Source organism: Triticum urartu, chromosome 7 (genome assembly GCF_003073215.2).
Source record: "Triticum urartu cultivar G1812 chromosome 7, Tu2.1, whole genome shotgun sequence".
In the NCBI taxonomy this organism is placed as follows: domain Eukaryota; kingdom Viridiplantae; phylum Streptophyta; class Magnoliopsida; order Poales; family Poaceae; genus Triticum; species Triticum urartu.
Genome location: NC_053028.1, coordinates 686,644,736 through 686,670,965, shown reverse-complemented (window position 1 = coordinate 686,670,965; position 26,230 = coordinate 686,644,736). Strand labels below are relative to the sequence as shown.

Here is a 26,230-nt window from a genome sequence, read left to right as displayed (position 1 = left end):
TGAATGGCCTTATGATGATTTCTTGAGAGCAGCCGAGATTTATGATGATTTATATGAGTTGGCTGAGAATGCAGGCCTCACCGCCTTCCTCCACGACCAATGCGAACAGTATCTCTTACTCACCAATATCTTTGTGCAAAACTTTCATTACCATGCTAGGAGCTCACCACCTTCGGTGGAATTTTATTTATATGATGAGCATAAGGAGATGTCATTTCGTGATTTTTGCCGGGTTTGTTTGATACCTTTTGAGGGCAGCATAGAGGAACCATATCGTGACAATGTGGAAGGGTTTATTGATACAATTGTTGTAGGGGAAACGAGGAAAGTTTCCGATGCAAGAATTACTAGCATACATTTTCCTGTTTTACGTTACTTTGCAATATTTGCTAGTAGATGCTTAATTGGCCGCGGAAACTGTGGCAACCTTAGTGCCTCTGATATTGTTATTTGTGCCATGCCTTGTTCCGTGATGACACATTTAGTATGGGCGCTATTGTTGCAAAGCGGTTAAATCTTAACCGTAATAAGGACCCCATCTTGGGAGGTATCTTCACCTCGCGCCTCGCTGCACATTTTAACTTACCTATTAGGCATTATGAGAAAGAAGGAAAGTTGTTGCCTCCTGTTTTTCTAGACTATAAGAGTATGGTAGCACATTATTTTATTGTTAAGAATAAGGAAAAGATGCTTAAGTACAAGCTGATATTTGATAGAAATCACCCTGAGACTATTACTTTGCCTGCTCCTTCCTTGTTTGACTTATCTGCAGGCAAGTATCTTGTTCCGCCGGAGGCCATTCACGCCTACCGAAACCCCACATCAGCTACAGAGCCAGAGCCGGAACAACAATTTGATCCTCACCGGTAGTCTGTTTATCAGTGGAATCCGGAAGCGATCGCCAACCAGTGGCACCAGGGGGATCCTTCTTAGTACGACCCCAACTATAACTTTGGATATCCGCCAGGCCAGTCGTGCCCATAGACCAACTTAGGCCAAAAGCCTAAGCTTGGGGGAATACGTATCTCTCACCGACATTACATTCATGTTCACACACTCATGCCAATTGTCGGTGCTCATACTTTTTCATTGTAATATCCATGCTAGTTTATTTCCCTTTTTATGCTTTCTTCTTGTGTGTTTGAAAAACCTTAGAAAAACCAAAAAAAATGTTATAGTTTTTAGTTAGTTTACTTTTCATGTTGTAGTTTTATTTTGCTTTTGCTTGTTCTTCTTTTGCTTGACCCTCAAAGAAAACCCCAAAAGATTTCTCGTTCTTCTTTTGCTTGTTGGGAGCTTTCCCATGTAAATAGTTTTATTTATTTTCTTGTTCTTTGAGGGTCGAGAGGAGAAGACCATAATGAAAATGTTGAGTGGCTCTCATATGCATTACTGTTGATGTAACAAAGAGCCCATATTAATTACCTTGTCTTCTCTCTTGAATTGAATGCTTGCAGATTTCAGCTTAGTCCAATGCATGTACACTATTATTATTATCCACACTATTCGGTCATGCAAGTGAAAGGCAATAATGATGATTATATGATGAACTTATTGAGATGAGAAAATCTGGTATGAACTCGACCTCTCTTGTTTTTGTAAATATGATTAGTTCATCGTTCCTGATTCAGCCTATTATGAAAGAAACATATTTGCAATGACAATTAGAGATTGTAGTTGCTTATGCCATGCTTAATTAGCTAGAAGTTTATAATGGTTTACCTTGCGTGCTAACATGCTATTAAAATGGTTGTGATGTGGTATGATAGAGTGGTATCCTCTTTTGAACGATTCGAGTGACTTTACTTGGCACATGTTCACGCATGTAGTTGAAACAAAATCAACATAGCCTCTATGATATTTATGTTCATGGTACATTATATCCTACTCATGCTTGCATTCGGTGTTGATTAATTTTAATGCATGTTCATGACTGTTGTCGCTCTCTAGCTGGTCGCTTCCCAGTCTTTTTCTAGCCTTCACTTGTACTAAGCGGGAATACTACTTGTGCATCCAATTCCATAAACCCCAAAGTTATTTCATATGAGTCCACCATACCTACCTATATACGGTATCTACCTGCCGTTTCAAGTAAATTTGTATGTGCCAAACTCTAAACCTTCAAATAAACATTCTGTTTTGTATGCTCGAATAGCTCATGTATCAACTAGGTCTGTCTTTATCTTCCATGCTAGGCGGGTTATTTTTAAGATGGGTGGACTCCGCTCCTCACTCACAAGAAAATGGCTGGTCACCGGGATGCCCAGTCCCATGCTTTATGCAAATCAAATCAAAATAACTGCAAACAAAACTGCCCCGGGATTCTTGTTAGTTGGAGGCACTCATTGTTTCGAGCAAGCCATGGATTGATGCTTGTTGGTGGAGGGGAGTATAAACTTTACCATTCTGTTTGGGAACCGCCTATAATGTGTGTAGCATGAAAGATATCGAGATCTCTCGGTTGTTATATTGACAATGAAAGTATACCGCTCAAAATGTTATTCATATCTATTTCAAAACCGAGCTCTGGCACATATTACAAATCTCTGCTTCCCTTTACGAAGGGCCGATCTATTTACTTTTATATTGAGTCATCATCCTCTTGTAAAAAGCATCAGTTGAAGAGCACCACTGTCATTTGCATCCATTACTGTTAGTTTACATTGAGTATGACTGTGACTGGATCTCTTTTATCATGAATTACAATGTCTAGTCAGTCCTTGATCTTTAAAGGTGCTCTGCATTTATGTTTTGCGGTCTCAGAAAGGGCTAGCGAGATACCATCTTGTCATATCATATCATGATTATTTTGAGAAAGTGTTGTCATCCGAGATTTGTTATTATTGCTCATTAGCCGATTATGCCATTGATATGAGTAAACATCTATATCTATATCTATATCTATCTATCTATATCTATACTTCTATACTTACTTTATTATTATTATTATTATTATTATTATTATATATTATATATTATATATTATTATATATATTATATATATTATAATAATTACAGACTCCCTAGAATATATATATATATATATTATAATAATTACAGACTCCCTAGAAATTACCACGTTAATCAAAAATTACGAGCCGTTTATCTGGTGGGGCCAAATTATTACGGTGTAGATTAACCCGTCAAAAATAGAAACAAGAAAAAAAATGAACCAGCATATGTCAATTAAAAGATGATTGGAAAGGCCCATATTGCTTTCACATGGAGTTATGTTTTTAAAAGGCTTTCACGTGAAGTTGGGAACATAGAAGCCAAAAGAAAAAAAAACTAGAAATCAATAGTTATACGATTAGCTTTTCTTTCTTTCAAAAGAAGCCAAATGAGATTAATCTCCATCCAATCTTGCATCACCGTTGTTGATAACAGTTAAAATAAAAATAAAGGCCCTCATGCTTTCACGTACGGGAGGAAGAATAGGCACAGAAAAAAAAAGTGGCTTCTTGGTATAGAAGGAATATACAAATCCAATCTCGCTAACAGAAAGAAAAAATGAATCCAGTTGCCTGGTGGCCAGGCGCTCCTCTCCTTCCTCAAGCCTTCTCCCGTCCATGGTGACTTCTTTTGATCTGGCGAGCCTCCCGTGTTATTCTCTCCTTCTGTGTGCCCCTAATCTCGCTTTCTCTTTCTCCCCAATAGCAACCAGGCAAGTTACATGTTTGTACGTTTTGAACGCTGACATGAAGATAATCAGCAGGCGTCGGTCACCCCATGCTACTCTTCAGATCGGTTCCTCACGTAAACACTACCATCATTATGGGTAAAACACTGATGTGATCTCCTTTCCGGGAAAAGAGAGGAAGTCAAGAACGCACGGAAAGTAAAACCCGTCGGCTAATGCCGATCTCTCATCTGTCCAAGGTATGTGGATTTCTTAAACTTTTCTATCGTTTCGATACTTCTACCCACATATTCATCTAATTTCAAATTCTATGTAACAGAAATTTAATATTTTGGAAGATCTTTTTTGGCAGATTCTAGATCGCCATCTCTCTGTAGCATGTATTGCGTTGCCTAGCAGCAATAGCTCATCGTCATCTCTCATAACTCAACCGTGGAAGCCTGTATGGATGTGTGGCAGCGGCATGCCGGACTCAGGTTTTGAAACAGGCACCATCACATGTTCATGTCATGGATGCGTGTCTCAAGCCCTCCAACTACCATCAGAATCTCTATAACAAGCATAACAACGTGGTTAGGGCTCACGAAATCAGGTGATCTGAAAATAACTGCTGGCATTAGTGGAAGGCATGCGACATCTTGCCAAGATAAACTGTCGACTACCGAGCAAATGAAGTTTTCTAGAAATTCATAGGGTGGCCAGTGGACTGCTATCTTATTTTTTTTCCTCACAAGTTCTAATGTACGTATGCATTCTCTATTCTTAGAGATACATTGTTCTCAACTTGCAAGCTGAATGCGCTTTGAAATTGACTGAAAATACTTTGAAATAGAATTCTATTTGCTACTAAATTGCTAAATTTCTTCAGTAGTTTTAGTTTATTCTGCAGCAATAATAGAATACCACCACTGTTTTAGTTATGTTCTTTGTAAGTTTACCAGTGGTTTCGATGATAATTGAGAACAGTCTCAATGGTAGAAATTGAATCACCATTTGTACTCTGTAATGGATGGGTTCTCGACTGCAAAGAATACCATGACTCTATTACAGCCAGGCAACAGTGCAGCAAAACAGGTACAGTTTCAGGATGCCAACAATACATGATTGAGCAAAGTTGTACAGGATTTGAAGCATCTCCAGGTAATTTACATTGAGCTTGTGAAAACACCTACATCATCAAATAATCAAACTCTTGCAAAGCGCCTCTTATTAGTGAAGGAAAACTCCAAGCCACCATGAAGCGATAAAATGCGTAATGTTTAGAAGGTTAGGCACATCAAAGTTTAGAACCAACTTTAGATGAGCCATCGCTCACAATTTAAGATAGACACATGAATGGTAACTCCAAGCCATGGCTATCATGCCTAGCTATCTTTAGGAGGGCTATCTCTAGTCCTAGCTAGTGAGCCACGACCTCCATATCCTACTTGCTATCATTCACCGGAACAAGCCAAATATTGACGGGCTAGTGATGAGCTTTAAGACCCCTGTCCATGGTTTTGTTAAGTGATTAGTTGTCGCTGATGCCGGCTGACTGTTTCTTAAGCCTGTTGTGTTGGAAGATATGGGCTATTGAAAGAGGACACTTCTTGCTCATTGACATTCACAACTATTCTACAAAATTAACCAAGAGAAGTTTCCAAGAACAATGATTCTATGCCACATTGGACATGCGAACGGCTACTCCACATCCAGAATTCATCATTTTTCTACAAACACTGCCGCAAAAGTAACACATTAACATCTATAACTCCAACAACAGTACGTTGGTATAAGAAAAGACACAAACGAAGAACAATTAGCTGCTCTGAATAGCTGCAACCAAGACGATGAAAGAAAATGGACGACAAGTGAGGAGAAGAGGCACAATAAAAATCGAATGCAGCAAACCCCAGAAAGAGGGGACAAAATAGCACGAGCATCGGAGTGAAGAAACAACTTAGCACGATCAGCAGCCACACACAGAAACAGTCGCAGACAAAAAACTAAGCAAGATCTAAAAATATCCGCGATTACGACAGCAAAAGGATGGTGAGCGACAAGAAAAGACCTACCATAGGCAAGAGACAAAAAAAATCCAAGCCTCAGTTGGTATGAAGAGCTAACGGCATGCCGACCGCCACTGATGAACAAAAGCAGAGGCCTAACCAGCAACAGTAACACTAAGATCAGCTGAAAGAACCCTGCCAGTAGCACGAAGAGAGTGGTGTGTGTGTTGTGGGGGGGGGGGGGGGGGGGGGGGGGGGGGGGGGGGGGGGGGGGGGGGGGGGGGGGGGTGAGCTAAGCACCCCCCACCCACTGCAGCAATGTCTCGAACCTTGCGCCGAACACAAAATGACGCAGATTCTACTAAATCGAAGTTACTCAAGATGCATCTTCAATACATCATATAGTTGCAGTAGTTTAAGATACTGAGCTATCTCACAGAGCTGTTTGGTTCATCCAAGCACAGCTGTATAAACAAAAAGAGCGGTAAGGGGAACATTCACTGCAGATCATTTTACTCCTGCTGAAAACATGCAGTGCATCGTCACAATGAGAATACCCAAAATAGGAATTAGAACCATAGGCTTAACATGATTATCAGCTTCGGGCAATTGACTCATGACATGAGTAGAGTGCATTAATTCAATAGTCAAACATCATACAAACCACACAAGATATAACTGAGCACCTTGTATACAGCTAGTACAGTACACTGGCAATGAAACACGCCAGATGATCAGTAGAAGCAACCAAGCAAAGTCCTGAGAATTTGTCAATGCGCACCACGAATCCGCTGAACTAAGGATGATCTTGCCAATGCACACCATGAATCCGCAGACCTAAGGATGAGAATCACGTCAAGGGGCAATTTTAGCAAAAGAGCACGCCAGATGATCAATTGAAGCAACCAAGAATTAGCCCTGCGGAGGAGGCAAATTGAAACAAACTTCGATGAGAACCGCAAGAACCAAATGTGGAGTATGCATAGGAATGTTGTCAAATACTCCGTACCAAAATATACGATGTTTTTTGAACTGCAAAAATGTCTTATATTTTGATACAAATGTAGTATAACACAATAGGTTGAGAGTAGAAAGAAACCCAACAGTCGATGAAAAATTCAAATGAGACAACTAACTTCAGGTGCACATTCTTCTGTCACCAATGCAGACCACATAATATTGTTATCTTCTATTATATGTGTATTAAAACAAAAGTCGAACAAGCCTCTAGGTTGGTCCACAGATGCTAATGATATTTGCACAGTTTGATCAAAATAATAATGGCTAAGATTTAAAGTTTTTATGTGACATATTTAACATGTCCGTATAAACATAAAGAGCTGCCACGTTGCTCCAGAAAAAAACTACCACGTTTCCCATGTATATGCCTATGCATAACATCATAAGTAAAAAAAAAGTACTCCCGTAAAAAAACATCATAAGGTACACAGACAGCAAGGTTAGCTATGCAAAAAAGGAAGGTCCATATTAGGCAATCTGCATGAGTCCAATACCAATACGTGTGACCTGCGTGTCCAGATGTAAAAGCAAAACCGAATACAAGTCCAATACCAGTACGCGTGAGCTGCTTTGGATGGAAAGCAAAAGGCAATAAAAAAGAGCTGTGGCAGTACGGTACATATACTCCTTCAAATGTGTCAGTTCTTCACGATAATCCGGATAAAAACTTATTGACATACCACACAAAAAATGTTTTTTTTTGAACAACAAAAGGCGCACGAAGCGCCAAACTTTCCATTCAGCTCAGCTCAATAGCAACGTACAGCATGAATTACAAAGCCCTCAAACTCGAAATTAGAGAGGAGAGAAACTACAGGGCAAGCCATGTTCCTGTGAGCCGAAGCAAAACAACATATGTCAGGTTCTACATTTGATGTAAGAACCTGATGAGCGACGTTGTGAGCAATTTCATTAATTTCCCTGGAAATATGGAACACTCTAGGTTGAAGGTCTGAAGAGTAGCAGAAGAAATCAGCTAAAACTTTCCTGATAGTCCAAGGGGTAGCAGTTTCAGTAATCTTTCTACTAGCCGCAAATGAAGCCAAAGAGAGACAGTCTGTGAGGAAGGTCGGCTGGCTGATGTTGAGACATTTAGCTACTTTTGCAGCCAAGAGAAGAGCAAACGCTTCAGCCTGCAGAGGAGTACTTGTAATTGAGGTGGAAGCTTGAATCTGCACGCTGACTTCCTTCTGATCGTGCGGCAAAGAAATGTAGATACCAACTCCAGTGGCTGCTGTTCCCTGCAATAAACCTGGAATTTTTTTGCACTTAAAAGATGCATCAGTATATACTTTCGGTCCCGTGATAAGAAGATCTGATTTAAGCGTTTGTCCCTGCAAGGGAAGTTGATTAGTATGGGTTAAGATACAACTGGAGTTTTGAGGCTGATGGTGTGAAGAACTGTTAAGCAGATCACAGAAATCATTAGATAAAGAAGTAGCAGCAATATTAACTTGGTGAGGGGTAGCTTTCTTTCTATTAAAAAGATAATCATTCCTCGCTTTCCAAAGACACCACATAAAATTTAGAATGTTGACAACAGAAGCATGCAGATGGTTCATATTAAGTAAAGTAAGAATTATACTATGGATATTGGTATAGATCTGAACTAAAGCATCTGTTCTGATGAACCAAGGATGAGAAAACCAAGCAGCTCTAGTGAAGTCACAAAGAAAAAACATGTGAACCTCATCCTCTTGCTGACCACATCTGCAACAATATTGAGAAATATGTACGGAAAAGCGCCCAACCCTCAAACATGTGGGAAGAGCTTTCGGAAGGAATCTCCAAGCGAAAGTTTGAACTCTGGGGATCATCAACTTTTGCTTCCAAATCAACTTGAGAAGATTTTTCATCTGCAAAGAAACTTGGGAAGGAGTATTTCTTGGATTGGCATGAATATCCTGCAAACACAATTTATAAGTGGACTTGGAAGAACAAGTACCATTAGGAGTTAGATCCCAACATAATATATCCGGGCAATCTTGGTGAATAATGTCAGTTTGAACGATAACAGAGGCTAGAGGCTGTTGAAAAAGAGAGTTAATGAGGTCATTGTTCCAGACTTTCTGACCCGGTATCCAAAGGTCCTTAACAAGAGAAGGATATATGTATCCTGAAGGCTGAATAATAAGATTGTCATGAACAGAATCCCAAAGGGAACACCAAGGGGTACTCCAAAGAGAGATATTCCCTTGCGTGAGTTGGTAAAAAGAGTGATCTTTCAGTTTAGGCAACATTTTTAAAATGGATGACCAGAAAGCATGTTTTGGAGTAGTAGAAATAGCAGTCCAAATAGAGGCATCATGGAAGTATTTAGATTTCAGCACAAGATGAAGGTGGGAGGAAGGGTCTTTAGCAAGCCTCCAAGCAGCTGCAAGAAGTAAGCCCTCATTAATTGCTTGCAAGTTCCTAATGCCAAGACCACCTTCCTGTTTGGAATTGCAAATGTCCTTCCAAGCCCTAAGACAAAGGCTCTTGTTAGAATTATTCTCTCTGATTCCTGTCCACCAAAAGTTCCTTATAATAGCAGTGAGTTTGGCTATAAACTTCTTGGTAAACAAAATATTAGACATGTAGTACACAGGAATAGCAGAGAACACAGACCTAATGAGCTCAAGCCTAGCAGCATGAGAGAGCATATTAGCTTTGTAAGCAGGCAATTTATTCAGAAATTTATCAATAACAAAGTTGTAAGCAGCAGTTCTATTTTTAGCAGGAAGAATAAGCAGATGACCAAGGTGGGTGAAATTGTTATCCATGATAGAAACAGGAAAAACTTGCTTAATCTCTTGAATAGTGGTTTGACTAACATGAGTACTAAAAAGAATAGCAGATTTGGCCCAATTTGGTGTTTGACCTGAAATATAACAAAAGTGATGGATGAGTTGAGCCATAGAATTTGCTTCCTGCATAGTGGCTTGACCACAAACCAACAGATCATCTGCAAACAACAGAGAATGAATAGAAGGGCAATCTGGACCAAGTGAAATACCCTGGAGATGATGAGCAGCTAGAGCTTCATTAAGAGCAACAGATAATTCATTGATAGCAATAACAAACAAATAAGGCGACATGGGACAGCCTTGACGAATACCTCTGAAACTTTTAAATTTATGAGAAGGCTGCCCATTAATAAGCACAGAGAAAGTAGGAGAAGAAATGCAAGCATGAATCAAATTAATGAAATGACCATGCAGACCTTTACGTGCAAGAGCAGACACAATGAAACTCCATTCAAGATGATTAAAAGCTTTAGCAAGATCTATCTTGAGCATGAAAGCATGATGATTCCACGATTTTAGAGCGAAGGAGTGAGTAATCTCTTGAGCAATAATGATGTTATCGCTAATTCTTCTACCCTCAATAAAGGCTTGTTATGCCGGATCAATATAGTCCGGAAGATGAGGCTTAATCCTATTAGCCAATGATTTCGCAATGATTTTGTAGACAACATTACAAAGGCTAATGGGACGATAATCCATAGGAACTTGAGAAACTAACTTTTTTGGAATGAGAGCAATATTAGTGTCATTGATATGAGGAGGTAAAATACCAGTTTTATAAAAGGTAGTCACAAGTTGAGTAACTTCCTTGCCAATCCAATCCCATGCTGCCAGATAAAATTCAACATTAAATCCATCCGGACCCGGAGAAGCATTCAACTTCATATCTTTGAGAATCTGCAAAATCTCATGTTTATCTGGAAGAAAGTAAGTAGGATCCAAAGAGTTGTCAGGCAAACGAGTATTAAGAAAAGGCCTTGCAGTGTTATTGTTTGGCGAAGAGAAGATGTATCTAAAATAATTGACAAAAGTATTAGTGATAGCACTAGGTTTAAAATGAAGCACATCATTCTCATCCTTAATGGAACAAATAGTATTTCTTTTTCTTCTTTTGATCACAGCCTGATGAAAAAACTTAGTATTACGATCACCAGCAGTGGCCCAACCCTTCTTACTTCTCTGTTTATAAAATTGATTGAGCTTAGAGAGAGTTTGTTCATACCTAAGAGTGAGAGAGCTTTTCAAAGTGTGATTTTGCTGCTGAATTGGAAGCTGCTGAATCTGATTAATACTGGACTCAATTTCCAAAAGCTCTTGCTGGAAGGGCTTTTTCTTCTTGCACCACTTCTTCAAAGAACCTGCCAAAGAAGAAGACTTTGCTGCAAAAGAGGTAAAAGTGCAATTATTCCAAGCAGATTTTGCAAAGCTAGTAAAGTCTTTTTCAAGCAACCACCAGTTTTCAAATTTAAAAGTTTGCCTCGGCTTAAGAAAATTACCGTCTGTAGAAATGAGAATGGGCGCATGATCACTGAGAATAATAGGTAAGTTGAGCACTTTAGAATTAGGATAATGCGCACACCAGTCAGAGTTGACAAGGCATCGGTCTAGACGTCTGTAAATAGGATTAACAGTATGCTGTTTGTTACGCCAAGTATACGCAGGACCACTAAAACCAATATAAAAAAAACCACAATTTTTAACAAGGGAATGAAAAGCAGACATGCGATAATAATTAACACTACCATTACAACCATCTGTATCAAACAAGATGTCATTAAGGTCTCCAATACACATCATGGGCTTACCCAAGTTATCATACACAAAAGCAGAAACTTGACTCCAAATAGCACTAGTCTGCCTATGGTAGGGGTCACCATATATACAAATCAAACAAAAGTGAACACCCGAGGCTAGATGAACTACATTAGCTAAAATATAATGAAAGGAGGCACTATGAACAGACACATTGAGTTCATCATTCCACATAAGCCAAAGCCCTCCAGAGGCTCCTCTAGAAGGAACAACAAAACTATTAGCAACATCAAACCTATTAACAAGATCAACCGACCGAACCTTGGAAGATTTGATTTCGGAAACAAAGGTTACCTGAGCTTTAGTAGAACGAATCAGATTGGCCAGAAATAGCATACGTTCATTGCCGAGGTCTCGGCCCATACCTCGGCAATTCCAAGCTATGGCTTTCATGGCGCCCGAGACGCGTTAGGGCCATGCGCCATTGCCCAAGAAAAAGAGTCGGTCATGTTCCCATGTACTACAGCATCAAATTCCATCTCCTCCCCCCTTGACCACTCCTAAGATCCACTCTATCTCGTTGGCAAGAGGAGCTAAAGTCATCCTGATATTCTACTGCAGCTTGACTCGAACTAGAAGGAATACAGGGCTGGGAGTAACGAAAGTGGGTTGTGTGTGTGGGGGGGGGGGGAGGGGGGGGGGGGGGGGGGGGGGGGGGCGGCGAGGAGTAACCGGATCTGGCCAGGAGGGCCTCCGTCGGATTAGATCAGGCTGGATCGAGAAGATGGGAACGGGATCTGAGAGGGAAGAGACAGAGAAAGAAGGCAGCAAAGAGAGGATTGAGTGGATGAGGCGAGCAGAGACAGGGAGGATCGGCTAGGGAGCAAGGAGGGGGTGAGGAGAGGAGGGAGAAGAAGAGGTGGAGAGGAAGGAGATCGGCATCACGCCAGTCGCCGGCAATCGCCGGAAGTCAAGTCTTCCACGGCAGTCCACCCGGGTCGCCCTCTTCTCCAATCGGCGCTAGTGTCGTATCTCTGCACCGGCGGGGCCAGTTTTTCCACACAAAAAATGTTGACATGACTTTTAAATCTATAGCACCATAAGAATTGAATAAGTATACATATCAATTGTCTACGTAATAATTATACAAATTTGAGATTTTCTAATTGTAAAAAACGTCTTCTGTGAAAATCAAATTGTTCAGTTGCAAACTAAAATACGTTGTAACTAGCAAAGTAAACCACCAATTGGCATGACTACATGTGTTATGTATATTTAGAGTTGTAGTTTTCATATATATTATATTAATTTTGAGATTTTTTAAAGCGTTAGATCGCAAATCAACTGTCAACAATGTGATACTGAATTATCTACCAATATATTTTTTAACAAGTCAAATGCTCAGTGATAATTCTTTGTTTAAAATTATAGGTGTTAATTTGAAAGGATCTAGGCCATTAAATATATTTCTTCAAATATATCAATTTTTCATGACGACCCTCATACAAAATATGTTGTCATATCTTTCAAAAAATATACAATTTGTCTAATTCACATCTAGATGTTTTTTAATGATGTCACATCTAACCTCCTAAAAATAACTACGCAGCAACAAGAAATAAAAAAAAGCTGGGACAAAAAAAATAGACCATAAACATAGTGCTTATCAGGTTAGATGTGACATAGTTATGTCACATCTAGATGTGTCCTAGACAGACCCAAAAATATATCCACCATGCAGGCTATACATATAAACAGATTAAATGTAGTCATCATACTTATACATGTAAGATTCTTTGAATTTGGAACAGTAGGTTATTTGGTAATTTCACTAGCGTATAGAACTGGATGGGCGTAGTGACAGAAGACGTATCATTGGATTTACTAGATACTATACTTGGGGCAACAATCCTCTCCAACATGTGGCTATGGCTTGAACCTATGAGTAAGTACAAACAAAGTGAAACATTTACGTTGATTGTTAAAGCAAAGCACACAGTGGATGCGACCAGGTGAAATAAAGTTTCTTATGGCATAGGCAGTGCACAAACTACAACTTTGGGCCATAATTATATGGAAACAACAAAATGAAGAAATATTACATTTTTACACAGGGGAGATCTCGTATTATAATCTTGATATGCAAATACACGGACACACGATATAAGAATAGAGAAGGTACATCCAACATAATAGGTGCTAAGTGACAATTCGTAGTGAAAATATAAAAACACTAAAAAAATTCCTTATAAGATTGAAATAATTACAAATTATTTGTTTTCTCCAGATATACCAAAGAGATATGGCTCACGTACAATAGCCAACTCAACCCTGCCATCATGTTCAAATCACACCTAAACCTCCAAGTCAGCATACACCTATGTTCGCTGCGATAAAAGTTTTGGTTAATTTGCACAACCGGGGTAGAGAAGACAATGATGCCCTTGTAGTCAGGCTTAGGATATGATGTGGCAAATAAAGAAGCCAAAATGGGCCGAACAAAATTGAGTCTGTGTGCCTAGCAATTTCGTAGACCGAACAAAATTGGGCTTGCTTCATAGAGAACTGCATAAGGGTATTTGGATTACACATTTAGACATGTTTTTTTCAACGCTAACAAATGCTTATTATGAATTGAGTTCCCTTGAATTCGAATGTCACGCTTCATTATATAACAACTTTAAGAAAAAACGTATGCACATTTAAGATAGCAAATGAAATAGTAAAAAACACATGATGAATCTAGCCACGTATTTTGCGCGGGCTATTCCACTAGTTGGCAAATAAAATGGAATACAGCCTGACACCTGAAACAATAGGCAAAGTACTTGCTGAAGAGAGTTTGTACCAAACCCAAGGCCAGTGAATTCAGATGGGACACTTCAGCTAACCAAGAAAGTCAAATATACAAACACAAAACAGTAGGGCAAGATCAATAAGGAAGATTTCGAAATGCAAAAGAGCAATTTAGGCAAGGAAGGCTGATTAAGAATATTGATTTTTCCTTATCAGACAATCCAGCATTCAGTTTATATTTCTACAAAAATATTGAAGTTTAATCAGCTAATGAATAGACATGCACAACCAAACTTTATAATTGGCATGCCAACGCCACATATTCGACGAATTTTACACAACGATTAACAGTTATATCTCTGTTTTATCTAGGAGATGCTAATAATGCATGCCAAACAGATACTCACCAGAGCTGTCATAAACATCACAGTCCACAGAAGAACATGCATTGAAGATGTTGCATATCTTTGCGCATCCATCATTACTTGCCGAGGTCTCCTCTGACAGCTTCACGATCATTCTTTTTAACATCGGTGCACATCCGAGTATCAATTTAAGTAAATCAAACTCATGATCCTCTCCTTCTAAGCCATTGAACTCCACTTCTTCGAGAGCAGCCAAGCAGATAATTTGGGACTTCCAGTTCGGAAACTCACAAGGACAAAGTGGCGTGCATCCTTCTTTCATCTAAAACCCAAAAAAGTTGAATAACCACACAATGTATTATTGGGGTATATAATCAGTTGGGGTTATAAGCAGAGCAGAGAATTACCGCTGATCTCTGTAGGTCGACCTTAAGCCTCCGCGTAGCAGTACGAATCCGATCCATCCCAAGGAGATGAAACACAAACACTCCAAAAGCATGCCTCTTTGCTGTGAGATGCAGCTCTAAAACAGAGAAGGCGGCAACCATATGTTTCTCTATCTCCTGCGCGAAGTTGCCCGCCTCGGCGTGAAGAAAAGACGTGTCCTAAAAAAACAATTTGCAAAGATATATATCATTCACAAAATTAATTTACTAAGAGTTTGCAGTAGATAGAGCAGTCGAGGGGACGCACCGCGTAGGCATGAATTTGCAGGGAGGATAGCTGTCCTTGTTTGTCTGCCGTCTGTAGCTGCAACTTGTTGATGCCCCAGAGACCAAACACAATATACGGCCCCGAGTAGTAGCAGTGCCACGAAACCTTTTCCACCAATGGTGTCAAGAGAGAGATGCTGATCAGCTTCTTTGTTCTAAATGACATGGTCAATTCCTTCAGCGCTGGCGCAACGATGTCGACTTGCTGTGTCAAGCTGAGCTCGCGGTACACAACAAGCTCCTGCAGCGACAGGGAGTTGACCCTAATGTCGCACTTGTGGTTAGGAAACAAGACCCTGCAGACGCGGAGCGTGCGCAAGCGCGGACAGCAGGAGAGCCAGGCGTCGAGGTCGGTGCTGCAGTATGTCAGGGACAGCGCCTCGAGTGCTGGGAAGTCGGCACCGTCCGGCAAGCGTAGGGAGTAGGGGGAGGGAAAGCCCAGCGCGATGGAGGTGGCGCCGTCCAGGCGAGGCAGGTCGACGGCGAGACGGAAACGGCCGATTAAGTAGGCAGGAAGGTGGAAGACGAGCTTCTCTGGCGCGAGCCGCGCCGCGGCCCGGAGCAGCGAATTGACGACGGCGCTGTCTACCTGGTCCTCGTTGGGGATGGCCAAGACGCTGCGCCACCGCTTCTGGGGGACGCGGATTCCGAGGAGGGAAACCGCTGGCGGGGGAGGAGGGACGCGGCCGAGCGCCGCCTCGAGCGAGAGGAAGGGCACGTCGCGGAAGATGATCTGGCGGAGACGGGCCCAGAGGCCGTGCCACCGGCGGGAGAGGACGCCAGTGCGCGCGGCGGCGCCGGCGCAGGGGAGGCGGGCGAGGATGTCGAGGAGCAGGTCGTCGGGGAGGGCGCTGATGCGATCCGCTCCGTCGTATGGGCCATCCGGCTCCTGGGTGGAACTCCGGCGAGGCCCCGAGGTCGGCTCCATCGAGGCCCGGATCTCACCTCCGACGGCAGTGACAAGGAAACCCTAGAATTATGCTACCAGGTGGGGACTGAGCAAGTAGTACTGCTACCAGGTGGGGACTGAGCAAGTAGTACCGAGCTTCGGCCAACATTCCACATTTCCACTTCCGGTCCATTTTGTTTTAAGTGCTCCGTCCAGCCCAGCCCAGCGTTGGTTGGTGTGTGCTATCTCCTATCTAATTTTCACTAGTAGATGCCCGTGCGTTGCTACAGACAACATTATCATAATATTTCTAGCTTCATATAGAGGCAAAGATAAGAACGTTGATATGATTAAAGAGGAAAAAAAAGGCTTCCATGAAAACACAATGTAATTCACATTTCCCAGGAAGCAAGAGAAGTAAAATCACTACACTAAACCCTATTATGATGAACCATTTATGCCGAGATATATACAGAGCAACACATAGACTAAAGTTAAATCTAGCAAAAAGGGGATAATCATATCTCCACTCAAAGCATGATTTCATACATTTGCCACTGGAGTAAACCCCAGATTAAACAATGTGGTAGATAGTTGTTTACGTGGATGCTGTCAGAAGTACATCAAATTTTGCCAAGAAACATAGACACCAGGAGAAGAAGCGGTTCTCTTTGAGTGAACTAACTGAACAAACAGACTACAACTAATAAAGTAGCACAAAGTCCGTGATGTAATTCATAGCAGGACAAGTCCGTTGATGTTATTTGCATCAAGAAAGTGGTAAAAGAGTAACACATAAATTTGATTCTTACCACACGAACACGAATTACTAGAAGCCTGCCAATCAAGTCGAGCATGGTAGTAAGAGAACTACTGTGTGAGCTAAGGAAGCAGCATCGAGGATGACACCCAAGGAAATACGCTTGTCACTATTGACAAGTGTATATTGTAATTGTACTGTAATATGTTGTACGTAGTCTACCCCTAGATTTGTGGATCTCCTTGACCTGTTGGGCCTGCGTGCCTACTCTCACGGGCCGTCTCTCCCTCTCACTCGAGGCATATATGTAAAACTCTCTAACATAATCAATTGAGATAAGGAAACAATCTTCCAACTTGGTATCAGACTCCAGGACTCACCATGGCCGGCACTCAGCCTCCCCTCTTCGACTACTCCTCGCCGGCCGCCACATCGTCGGGCTCTCTCTCTGCCTCGACGGCGCCAGCCGCCCACTCCTCTGCGGCCTCCTCTGTTGCCTCGTCCCCGTCGTTCATCTTCGACACTGCTCCCTCGTTCCTCCCCAACTCCTCCGTCGCTTTTGGATCTCAGGTTGCTCCCCTCTTCAACTCCAGCACACCACCCTCCACCGCCCACCTGTTCCTACCACGCGCGGCTCCATCTTCCACCACCATATCGCCAACCACATCAAATTCCTTCTCAATCCCGCTAATCACAACTACCACAAATGGAAGACATTCTTCCTCATGGTGCTGGTTCGCTATGGCATCACCTACCTCATCGAGCACCCACCACCACCCAACGCCCCCTCCCATTATCTTGAGTTGGATGCCCACGTTGTCTTGTGGATCTACGCCACTCTCTACAACACCATGTGCGATCATGTCGTCGGCGCCACCACCACCTTTGCCCTCTGGCACAAGATCAAGGACTACTTCCTCGCCAACTGCGCCGCCCGCTTTATGATCCTCAACCGCCAGTACCGCAATCTCAAGCAGGGGGACCTCTCCGTCTCTGAGTATGCGCGTACTACCTCTTGAGCACTGCGTTGGTTTTCCCCGAAGAGGAAGTGATGATGCAGCAAAGTAGCGTAAGTATTTCCCTCGGTTTTTGAGAACCAAGGTATCAGTCCAGTAGGAGGCTACGCGCGAGTCCCTCGTACCTACACAAAACAAATAAATGCTCGCAACCAACATGATAAAGGGGTTGTCAATCCCTACACGGCCACTTACGAGAGTGAGATCTAATAGATATGATAAGATAATATTTTTGGTATTTTTATGATAAAGATGCAAAGTAAAATAAAAGCAAAGGAAATAGCAAAGGAAATAACTAAGTATTGGAAGATTAATATGATGAAGATAGACCCCGGGGCCATAGGTTTCACTAGTGGCTTCTTTCAAGAACATAGGTATTCTATGGTGGGTGAACGAATTACTGTTGAGCAATTGACAGAATTGAGCATAGTTATGAGAATATCTAGGCATGATCATGTATATAGGCATCATGTCCGAGACAAGTAGACTGACTCCTGCCTGCATCTACTATTATTACTCCACTCATCGACCGCTATCCAGCATGCATCTAGAGTATTAAGTTAATCAAAACAGAGTAACGCCTTAAGCAAGATGACATGATGTAGAGGGATAAACTCATGCAATATGATGAAAAACCTCATCTTGTTACCCTCGATGGCAACAATACAATACGTGCCTTGCTGCCCCTACTGTCACTGGGAAAGGACACCGTAAGATTGAACCCAAAACTAAGCACTTCTCCCATTGCAAGAAAGATCAATCTAGTAGGCCAAACCAAACTGATAATTCGAAGAGACTTGCAAAGATAACCAATCATACATAAAAGAATTCAGACAAGATTCAAATATTGTTCATAGATAGACTTGATCATAAACCCACAATTCATCGATCTCAACAAACACACCGCAAAAAGAAGATTACATAAAATAGTTCTCCATAAGAGAGGGGGAGAACATTGTATTGAGATCCAAAAAGAGATAAGAAGCCATCTAGCTAATAACTATGGACCCATAGGTCTGAGGTAAACTACTCACACTTCATCGGAGGGGCTATGGTGATGATGTAGAAGCGCTCCGTGATTGATGCCCTCTCTGGCGGAGCTCCGGAACAGGCCCCAAGATGGGATCTCGTGGATACAGAAAGTTGCAACGGTGGAATTAGGGTTTTGGCTCCGTATCTGATCATTTGGGGGTACATAGGTATATATAGGAGGAAGGAGTACGTCGGTGGAGCAACAGGGGGCCCACGAGGGTGGAGGGCGCGCCTGGGGGGGGGGGGGTAGGCGCGCCCCCTACCTCGTGGCCTCCTCTTTTGTGTCTTGACATAGGGTCCAAGTCTCCTGGTTTTGTTCGGTGAGAAAATCACGTTCCCGAAGGTTTCATTCCGTTTGGACTCCATTTGATATTCCTTTTCTTCGAAACCCTAAAATAGGGGAAAAATAGCAATTCTGGGTTGGGCCTCCGGTTAGTATGTTAGTCCCAAAAAAATATAAAAGTGGATAATAAGGCCCAATAATGTCCAAAACAGTAGATAATACAGCATGGAGCAATCAAAAATGAGAAAAATTCATTGTAGGTCATAAAACTTGAGCTGGCTGACACCTAAGTACCACTACTTCAAAATACCCGAAATATAGTCCATGTACTTGCGCAGGGGGTTCACTTTGGTCCGTATATACGAATTGAGCTACGTATTTGCTGACTTGGCCGAGTCAGCCGTTGCCATCTGTGCTTTGACTGCCACATGTGCAGCACCTGTCGGGGGGGGCGTTAATACTAGATGGCTGGAGGTTTTTTTTGTAAATGCGCACACACCTGGTCGGACCGCACCTGATCGCCCTGCCTTACCCCCTCTCGCTCTCCGCTTCCTCTCCTTCGAACCCTAGCCAACTCCCGTCTGCGCCGCCGCAACCATTGTCGATGCTGTCGCCTTCCGCCGCCGAAGCCATTGCCGACGCCCTCCTCCGCCTCCTCTGTCTCCTCCTTCATGTCGTCTTCCAGCTCCATCCGCTCAGCGCTGCATGGCCGCTCCGTTGCTGTACCAATGATCGGGTGCTCAGATTGCGGCGAGCAGGTGAGGTTCTACCGGTCTAGCACTGATGATCACGATGGATGGATCTTCTACAAGTGCGTGAACCACCATGTAAGTGCTAGTTCAGTAGATTCATGCCGTGTCAACTCACTTTAGTAATGAAGCAGAGCAGATGGTTAACTAATGCAGTAGTTTAGAGCAATGCAGTAGTTGATTCATTAAATCTGTAATTCTGTGGAGTTGGTTAACAAGGTTAACTAATTTTGCCACTGATTAATCGGGTCACTTGTGATTTCTGGCACTGGGAGCTTGAGTATGTGCAGCATCTGGTTGAAACAAGGCGTCTGGTTGGTGATGCTGCTGTACATGCAATTGGTGCAGCTGAGGACAGGAGGGAAGAGCTTGAGAGGCAGAGGACTGAATCAAGGGCAGGCAGAGGTACAGCTGGAAGGGTCATGGCTGGAAGAGATAATTATGGCAGCTCCAGTGAGAATAAGTATGCTACCAAGCAGCAAATTGCTATGCTTTTAGGGTTAGGCAGAGAGATTTTGATGCTGCTGAAGCTGATGATTGGTTTTGTTGTAGTGCTTTGTGTGATGTGTTTCACCTTAATTATGAAGAAGTGAAGTGTTGTTAATTAAGTAGGTGCAGGTGTGTAATTGAGCATACTAAAATGGTTGCTTTTGTTTGCTCAGTAATGCTTAGTTGTAATGCTTGTTGTAATGGATAATATGTCAGTAATGTGAAGTCTGCTTGACCTACTCGCTTTGAAATGCTACACCTAATTGATTTGAAAAAACTGACAGATGTATTTCATGTCAGAAGTGTAGTTAAACTAATTCTGTCAGAAAGTTTGCATTTCACTGAATTTTTATAGTTAACTGAATTTAGTTTGCAGTTCACTGAATTTTTATAGCTAACTGAATTTAGTTTGCAAAGTTAACTGGATTGTACTTAACCTTATTTCTTTCAAATTACTGACAGAAATTCCTGTCAGAACTGAACTAACTTTGCAAACTAATTGTTGTACTAAATGAATTAAGTTATTCTCAGCACAACTGAACTCAAAAGCAAGCATGTACTTGCACCTGTTGCAAACACCCACCCAACAACTTGCACTCTACATGTAGCTTTGGTCCACCACCAGTCCACTACCACCACCACCAGATCCCCTTCTTCTTCCTCATCTTTCATCTTCAATTTCGTGCACCACTAGATCCCTTCTCTCCTCTGTTCAATAGCCCCAACAGATCCCCTTGTCATCTTCAGCTAGCAGCAACCATGGTGTCCTGGGAAGATCTTCCCAGTTCTTCTGAAGATGACTCTGTGACCAACAAGGTTAGTGTGCTCCTCAATCTCACACAAATCCAGTCTAGGGTTTCTCAGCTAGGATTTCTCTCTCAATTGATTCCAAATGTCTCTCTTTTGTTTAGCCACCTGCCACAATATCCTGGACCACGCCTGCCCCAACCACGACGGTATCCACTATGCACTCGTCCTCCGCTTCGCGATGCAGGAGACGTGCTCCGACGACCCGGGGCAACGAGACCGGTGGTGGATGTACCGGTCCGCCACTGCGTCGCGACAGCCGGATCCGGGGCGCGTCCGCAACAACGTCGACCTGGCCGTCCCCGCACCTGTCAACACTGCCTACTGGGACCACTACCAGCCCGGCTACCTCGGTCGCGACGATGTCTCCGAGTACATCTCATCCGACTCAGAGTACGACTCCGGCTCCAACTAAGACTCTGGCTACACCGCCGACTCGTCCTGATCCACTGGCTGGGAGGAGCCGGAGGTGATTGTCCTCTCTGACGATGAGCCTGAGGTCAAGGTGGTGGCGCCCGTCGTCCCCGAGCAGGAGGTCCAAATGGTGGTGCCCGTCGCCAGGGAGGGTGACAAGCACCACCCCATTGACTCCGAGCTTCTTCCAGATGTTCCTGACATCGTCAAGCAGGAGGTGGAGGTGGTCTTGGACCTTCAAGCACAGGTGGATGTCGCAGTGCAGCCAGAAAGGAAGAAGAAGAGGAAGGTGGCAGCTGACATGGAGGTTCGCCGCTCGGAGCGCCTCCAGAAGTTGAAGAACTGAAGATGATGCAGTTGCAGTAGAAGGCATGAAGAAGATGCAGCTGCAGTTGCAGAAGTTATTTGTAATTTCTGTCTGTTGAACTCTCTTGAACTGGCTGTTGATGTTATATAAGTGTTGAACTGGCTGTGATGCTATATATGTGCTGAACTATGTTGATGCAAAAGTGGCAGTAATCCAAAAGTGTTTTGTTGGTATGTAATGGTGTTGATGTAGTCTTGTTGCTATATAAGGCAACAATCCAAAATTCTCTTGTTGCTATATAAGGCAATAATTCCAAAAGAAGTAGCTGCTAAGGTTTTGAATCTTAACTGAATTTTTGTCTGAATCTATGTCTTAACTGAATTCTGTCTTAACTGAATTCTGTCTTAACTGAATTATGTCTTAACTAAATACAGACAACTGTTAAGATTCAGTTAACTATAATCAATTCAGTTAGCTTTTCAAACTAAATTCAGACAACTGTAAAAAATCTGTTAGCTTTTCAAACTAAATTCAGATATCTTTGCAAACTACATTCGGTCAACTGTAAAAATTCAGATAACTTTGAATGCAGTGAACTGTAAAAATTCAGTTAAGTAGGTTGGAGGGGAGTGGAAATATAATAAGTAGGTTGTTAAGTAACACTTGAGCAAAGCACCGTTCCTATCACACTGGATTGCACCCTGTTTATCACACCACAGGTCCTGGGTTCGACACCCAGGCCAACCTTTTTTGTTTTAATTTTTAAATTTTATGCAGTTAATTATCTATACTCCAACAGTGAATAATAAAGCCACTGAACTCCAACTGAATAATAAAGCCACTGAACTCCAACAGTTTTCAGTTGGGATTTCTTTTCATTTTGAACTCCAACAGTTTTCATTTGGGATTTCTTTTCATTTTGAACTCCAACAGTCTTCATTTTGAATGGAAGTATGAAGCCAGTGAATCTTCACATTTCCAACAGTTCAAAGAGTCTCATTGTAGTTTTTGCCAAAATATTACAAGTGCAAAAGCACTGAATCATCCCAACTCCAACAGTTTCAAAGAGTCTCATTTAATTTTTTTGCCAAAAAATTACAAGTGCAAAAGCACTGAATCATCTAAACTCATCAAACATGTTCACTCTCTTCAGCTTCTTGGGCACATGTCCACTTGGTCCTGCCTGCTTCCTCTGCTCAGCTCTTAATCTCTTGGCCTCTTCTTGCTGTATCTTCCTTGCTTCTTGATCTTCTTTTCTCTTCAGTGCTGCCATAGCTCTCTTTGCTTCTTGATCTTCTTTTCTCTTCAGTGCTGCCTCTGCTTTAGCTGCCATTGCTTCAAGGGCTCTGGCCTCCTTCTCTTCTTGCAATGCAGCTTTTCTTGCTCCTGCAGATTCCAAAGCTTGCATGCCTGCAGGTCGACTCTAGAGGATCCCCGGGTACCGAGCTCGAATTCGCCCTATAGTGAGTCGTATTACAATTCACTGGCCGTCGTTTTACAACGTCGTGACTGTCATTCATGGCCTCATGTGCTGTATCTCTCCTGGCTGCCATCTGTCTTTCTTTGTCTCTCTTCATCTTCAGAAACTTCATGGTCAGGTTGCCTTCAGTTGTAGCTGTTGTTGTCTGTGCTGCAGTGTGAGAACTGGCTGTATTTGAGATGAATGAAGAATCTGGCTGCATTTCACGTTCTCTCTAGGAACAGGTCTGGATTGTTGCATCCTATGAAGCATTGTAAATCCAAAGTCTTGCACCTGTACAAAACAAACATCACATGATAACATCAGGACAACAAAAATGACTGGACAAAAGAGGTCAAAATAAAGGGACAAAAGTGGAGAATTTGCCTGAAAAACAACTGGTGTATCTGCTCCATCATCTTGTGTGACAATGACCTCCTCATGTGTATCATGGCCATCAACATGGGCCTCCTCATTTGTAACTTGGCCATCAACATGGGCCTCCTCATGTGTAACTTGGCCATCAACATGGACCTCCTCCTGTGTAAGTTGACCATCCTCTTGTGTGATCTGAACCTCCTCCTGTGTACCTTGGCCATCATCTTGTTGTGCCAAAACAATTTCATCATCTGACACATCATCAGGAATGGCCCTTGGACCCCTTCTTGTTGTTCTCTCTGCTAGATTTGGCAAAATGCCAGCCTTTTTGAGATTACATCCTTTGATGTTGTGGCATGTTTCATGGCAGTATGAACATGTTATTGTGATTCCATGTATGCTCATCACCTTGGTTCCATCTTTCTTTTCAATCTCATAAGGCTGCTTTCTCCTACTCTTGTTTGAAGGCCTCCCTACTTTTTTTCCAAAGACAGGTGGCTTGATTTCACAGCCATTCATCTTCTGCCACTCACTCCTATCTCTGCAAGGCTTGATAATGGGTTTGTATGCTAGCTTGAATGCTTCTATACTGTAACAGGAGTGCATCAAACTCTCAGGATCAATCCTCTCATGTCTGCAGCATGCAATTGCATGGTGACATGGAACTCCACTAAGATCCCACCTTTTGCATGTACAGCTTTCTTCCTTCAGGTCAACAATGTATGTCATGTTCCTGTTGTCAACCTGAAAGATGCCATCACCAGCACCTGAAACCATGCATGTAGCCGACAGCTCTATATTCTTCTCAATTCTTTTCCTAATTTTTGGGCATATTGAGCCAGGCCAGGTCTCTGCCTCCTTTCTTTTGTTGTAGAACCTGACCATGAGCTGTGTTTTGATCTTGTCAATCATTGATCTGAGATGCATCTCCCTAGCCTCAAGAATATATTTGTTGAAAACCTCATAGTTGTTGTTCAGAAGGATATCACACTTGACCAATTCTCTTTGGAAGCCCCTAACCCAAGTGTTGGGTGGTATCTGCTCAAGCCACTTGTATGCTTCTAGGCTTATGACCTTCATTTCCTCCACGCTTGCAGCCCACAGTTCTGGTGTTGGGCTCCTTGCACACTTCCATAGCTGGTTTTTAAGAACATCTCTTTTGTGTGTTTGCTGAAAATTCTGCCATATATGCCTAACACAGTGTCTGTGCTCTGCATCAGGAAAGTGCTGCCTCACTCCCTTGATCAGGCCCTTTTGCTTGTCTGACATTATAGTCCATGGGTCTGTGTTTACAATTCCCAAGTCACTCTTCAGATTTGACAGAAACCATTTCCATGTGTCAGTGTTCTCTACCTCAACAACTGCAAAAGCTAGAGGGTAAATGCAGTCATTAGGATCCATGCCAACAGCACACAACATAACACCTCCATACTTTGTCTTCAGGTGGCATCCATCCAAACAAATGACAGGCCTACAAGCTTGCATGAAACCACTTTTTCACGCATCCAGAGAGAAATAACAACTTGCAAATATGCCATTACTGACACCCACATAGAAAGAACTCCCTGGGTTTGATCTTCAGAATTCTTGTGCATAATCCCACATGCTGTTGTACTGCTCCAACTCATCTCCTTCAATAACTTTCTTCACTAACCTCTTAGCCCTTCTAAGCTTGCTTCTTGTTGCTGTCATGTTCCAATCTTTCTGAACCGCCCTTGCAAAAAATTTCATGTTCATGTTTTCTTCTGCTCTGAAAGAATCAAGATATTTTCCAGCCATAAAAGGAGCAGTGAATGACTTAACACACCATTTCTTTATGCATGTATGCTTTGGGTTGTATTTCTTGATCATGAAGCAGTTGATTCTCCCATCAAATGATGCAGACAAGGTCCAAGGGCACCCATCTTCACAAATGGCATTCAGTCTTTTCCTATCATTTCTAGGACATCTAATGTCAACTCTCTCCTGACAGCTGTACTCTTTGATAGATTTCCTAAGGAACTCAACAGATCCAAAGGTCTGGCCAACTTGAAACTGTGGTTTAGTCAGGTTTTCCTCTCTAAAACTTTTGAAATTCAGCTTCACCTTATCTTCATCAGAGGATGACAGACAAATATCCACATCTTCAGTAAGATCATCAACTTCTTCTTGGACTGCTGGTCCTTTGCCCTTCCCACAATTAACATGTTTGTCAAACAAGTCATCATCATCCTGCAGATCAATGTCTGAATCAACTATTTGTGGAATATAATCTTCATCTGAATCCTGCACTACTGTGTCTGCTACATCCATGTTCAAAAACCTACAGGATTTCCTTGCCCTAAACCCAAACTGAGATGAAAGCTAAGTAGTTCCAGGCTGGGGTGGACTTGGTATGAAATCATCTTCTTCTGACTCTGCTCCACTTTCTGACTCCGCTTCATCTTGCTCATGCTCTTGATTAGAATCATGGTCTTGATCATGCTGAGCCAGCTCCTATTCCACTAGAGTGAGCTGATCCTGCTCCTCTTGCTGCTGTTGTGTCTGCTCTGCTTGCTGCTGGTGGGCATTCTCCTTCTTTGGCCTAATGCCACTGAACCTGACAATT

General features: G+C 42.4%; 1 protein-coding gene across 1 annotated transcript; it reads right to left on the bottom strand.

Moving 5' to 3' along the window:
* Positions 1 to 7,397: 7,397 nt before the first annotated feature.
* On the bottom strand, positions 7,398 to 16,019 carry LOC125519417. The gene is made up of 8 exons (XM_048684230.1): positions 15,041 to 16,019; positions 14,755 to 14,952; positions 14,390 to 14,669; positions 10,931 to 10,933; positions 10,727 to 10,813; positions 9,256 to 9,508; positions 8,354 to 8,358; positions 7,398 to 7,900 (listed from the first exon to the last, which is right to left on the bottom strand). Exons 1-8 carry the CDS (start codon positions 15,986 to 15,988, stop codon positions 7,398 to 7,400), a joined length of 2,277 nt encoding a protein of 758 aa, XP_048540187.1. The 5' UTR covers positions 15,989 to 16,019.
* Between the last annotated feature and the right edge of the window lie 10,211 nt (positions 16,020 to 26,230).

Bases quoted from the DNA above. Each gene is read 5' to 3' on its own strand.
- LOC125519417 (XM_048684230.1), bottom strand. From the start codon at position 15,988: ATGGAGCCGACCTCGGGGCCTCGCCGGAGTTCCACCCAGGAGCCGGAT. The intron at 14,953-15,040 runs GTGCGTCCCCTC...TTGTTTTTTTAG, and splicing joins TGCAAATTCATGCCTACGCG to GACACGTCTTTTCTTCACGC. The intron at 14,670-14,754 runs GTAATTCTCTGC...TTTGGGTTTTAG, and splicing joins TCGACCTACAGAGATCAGCG to ATGAAAGAAGGATGCACGCC.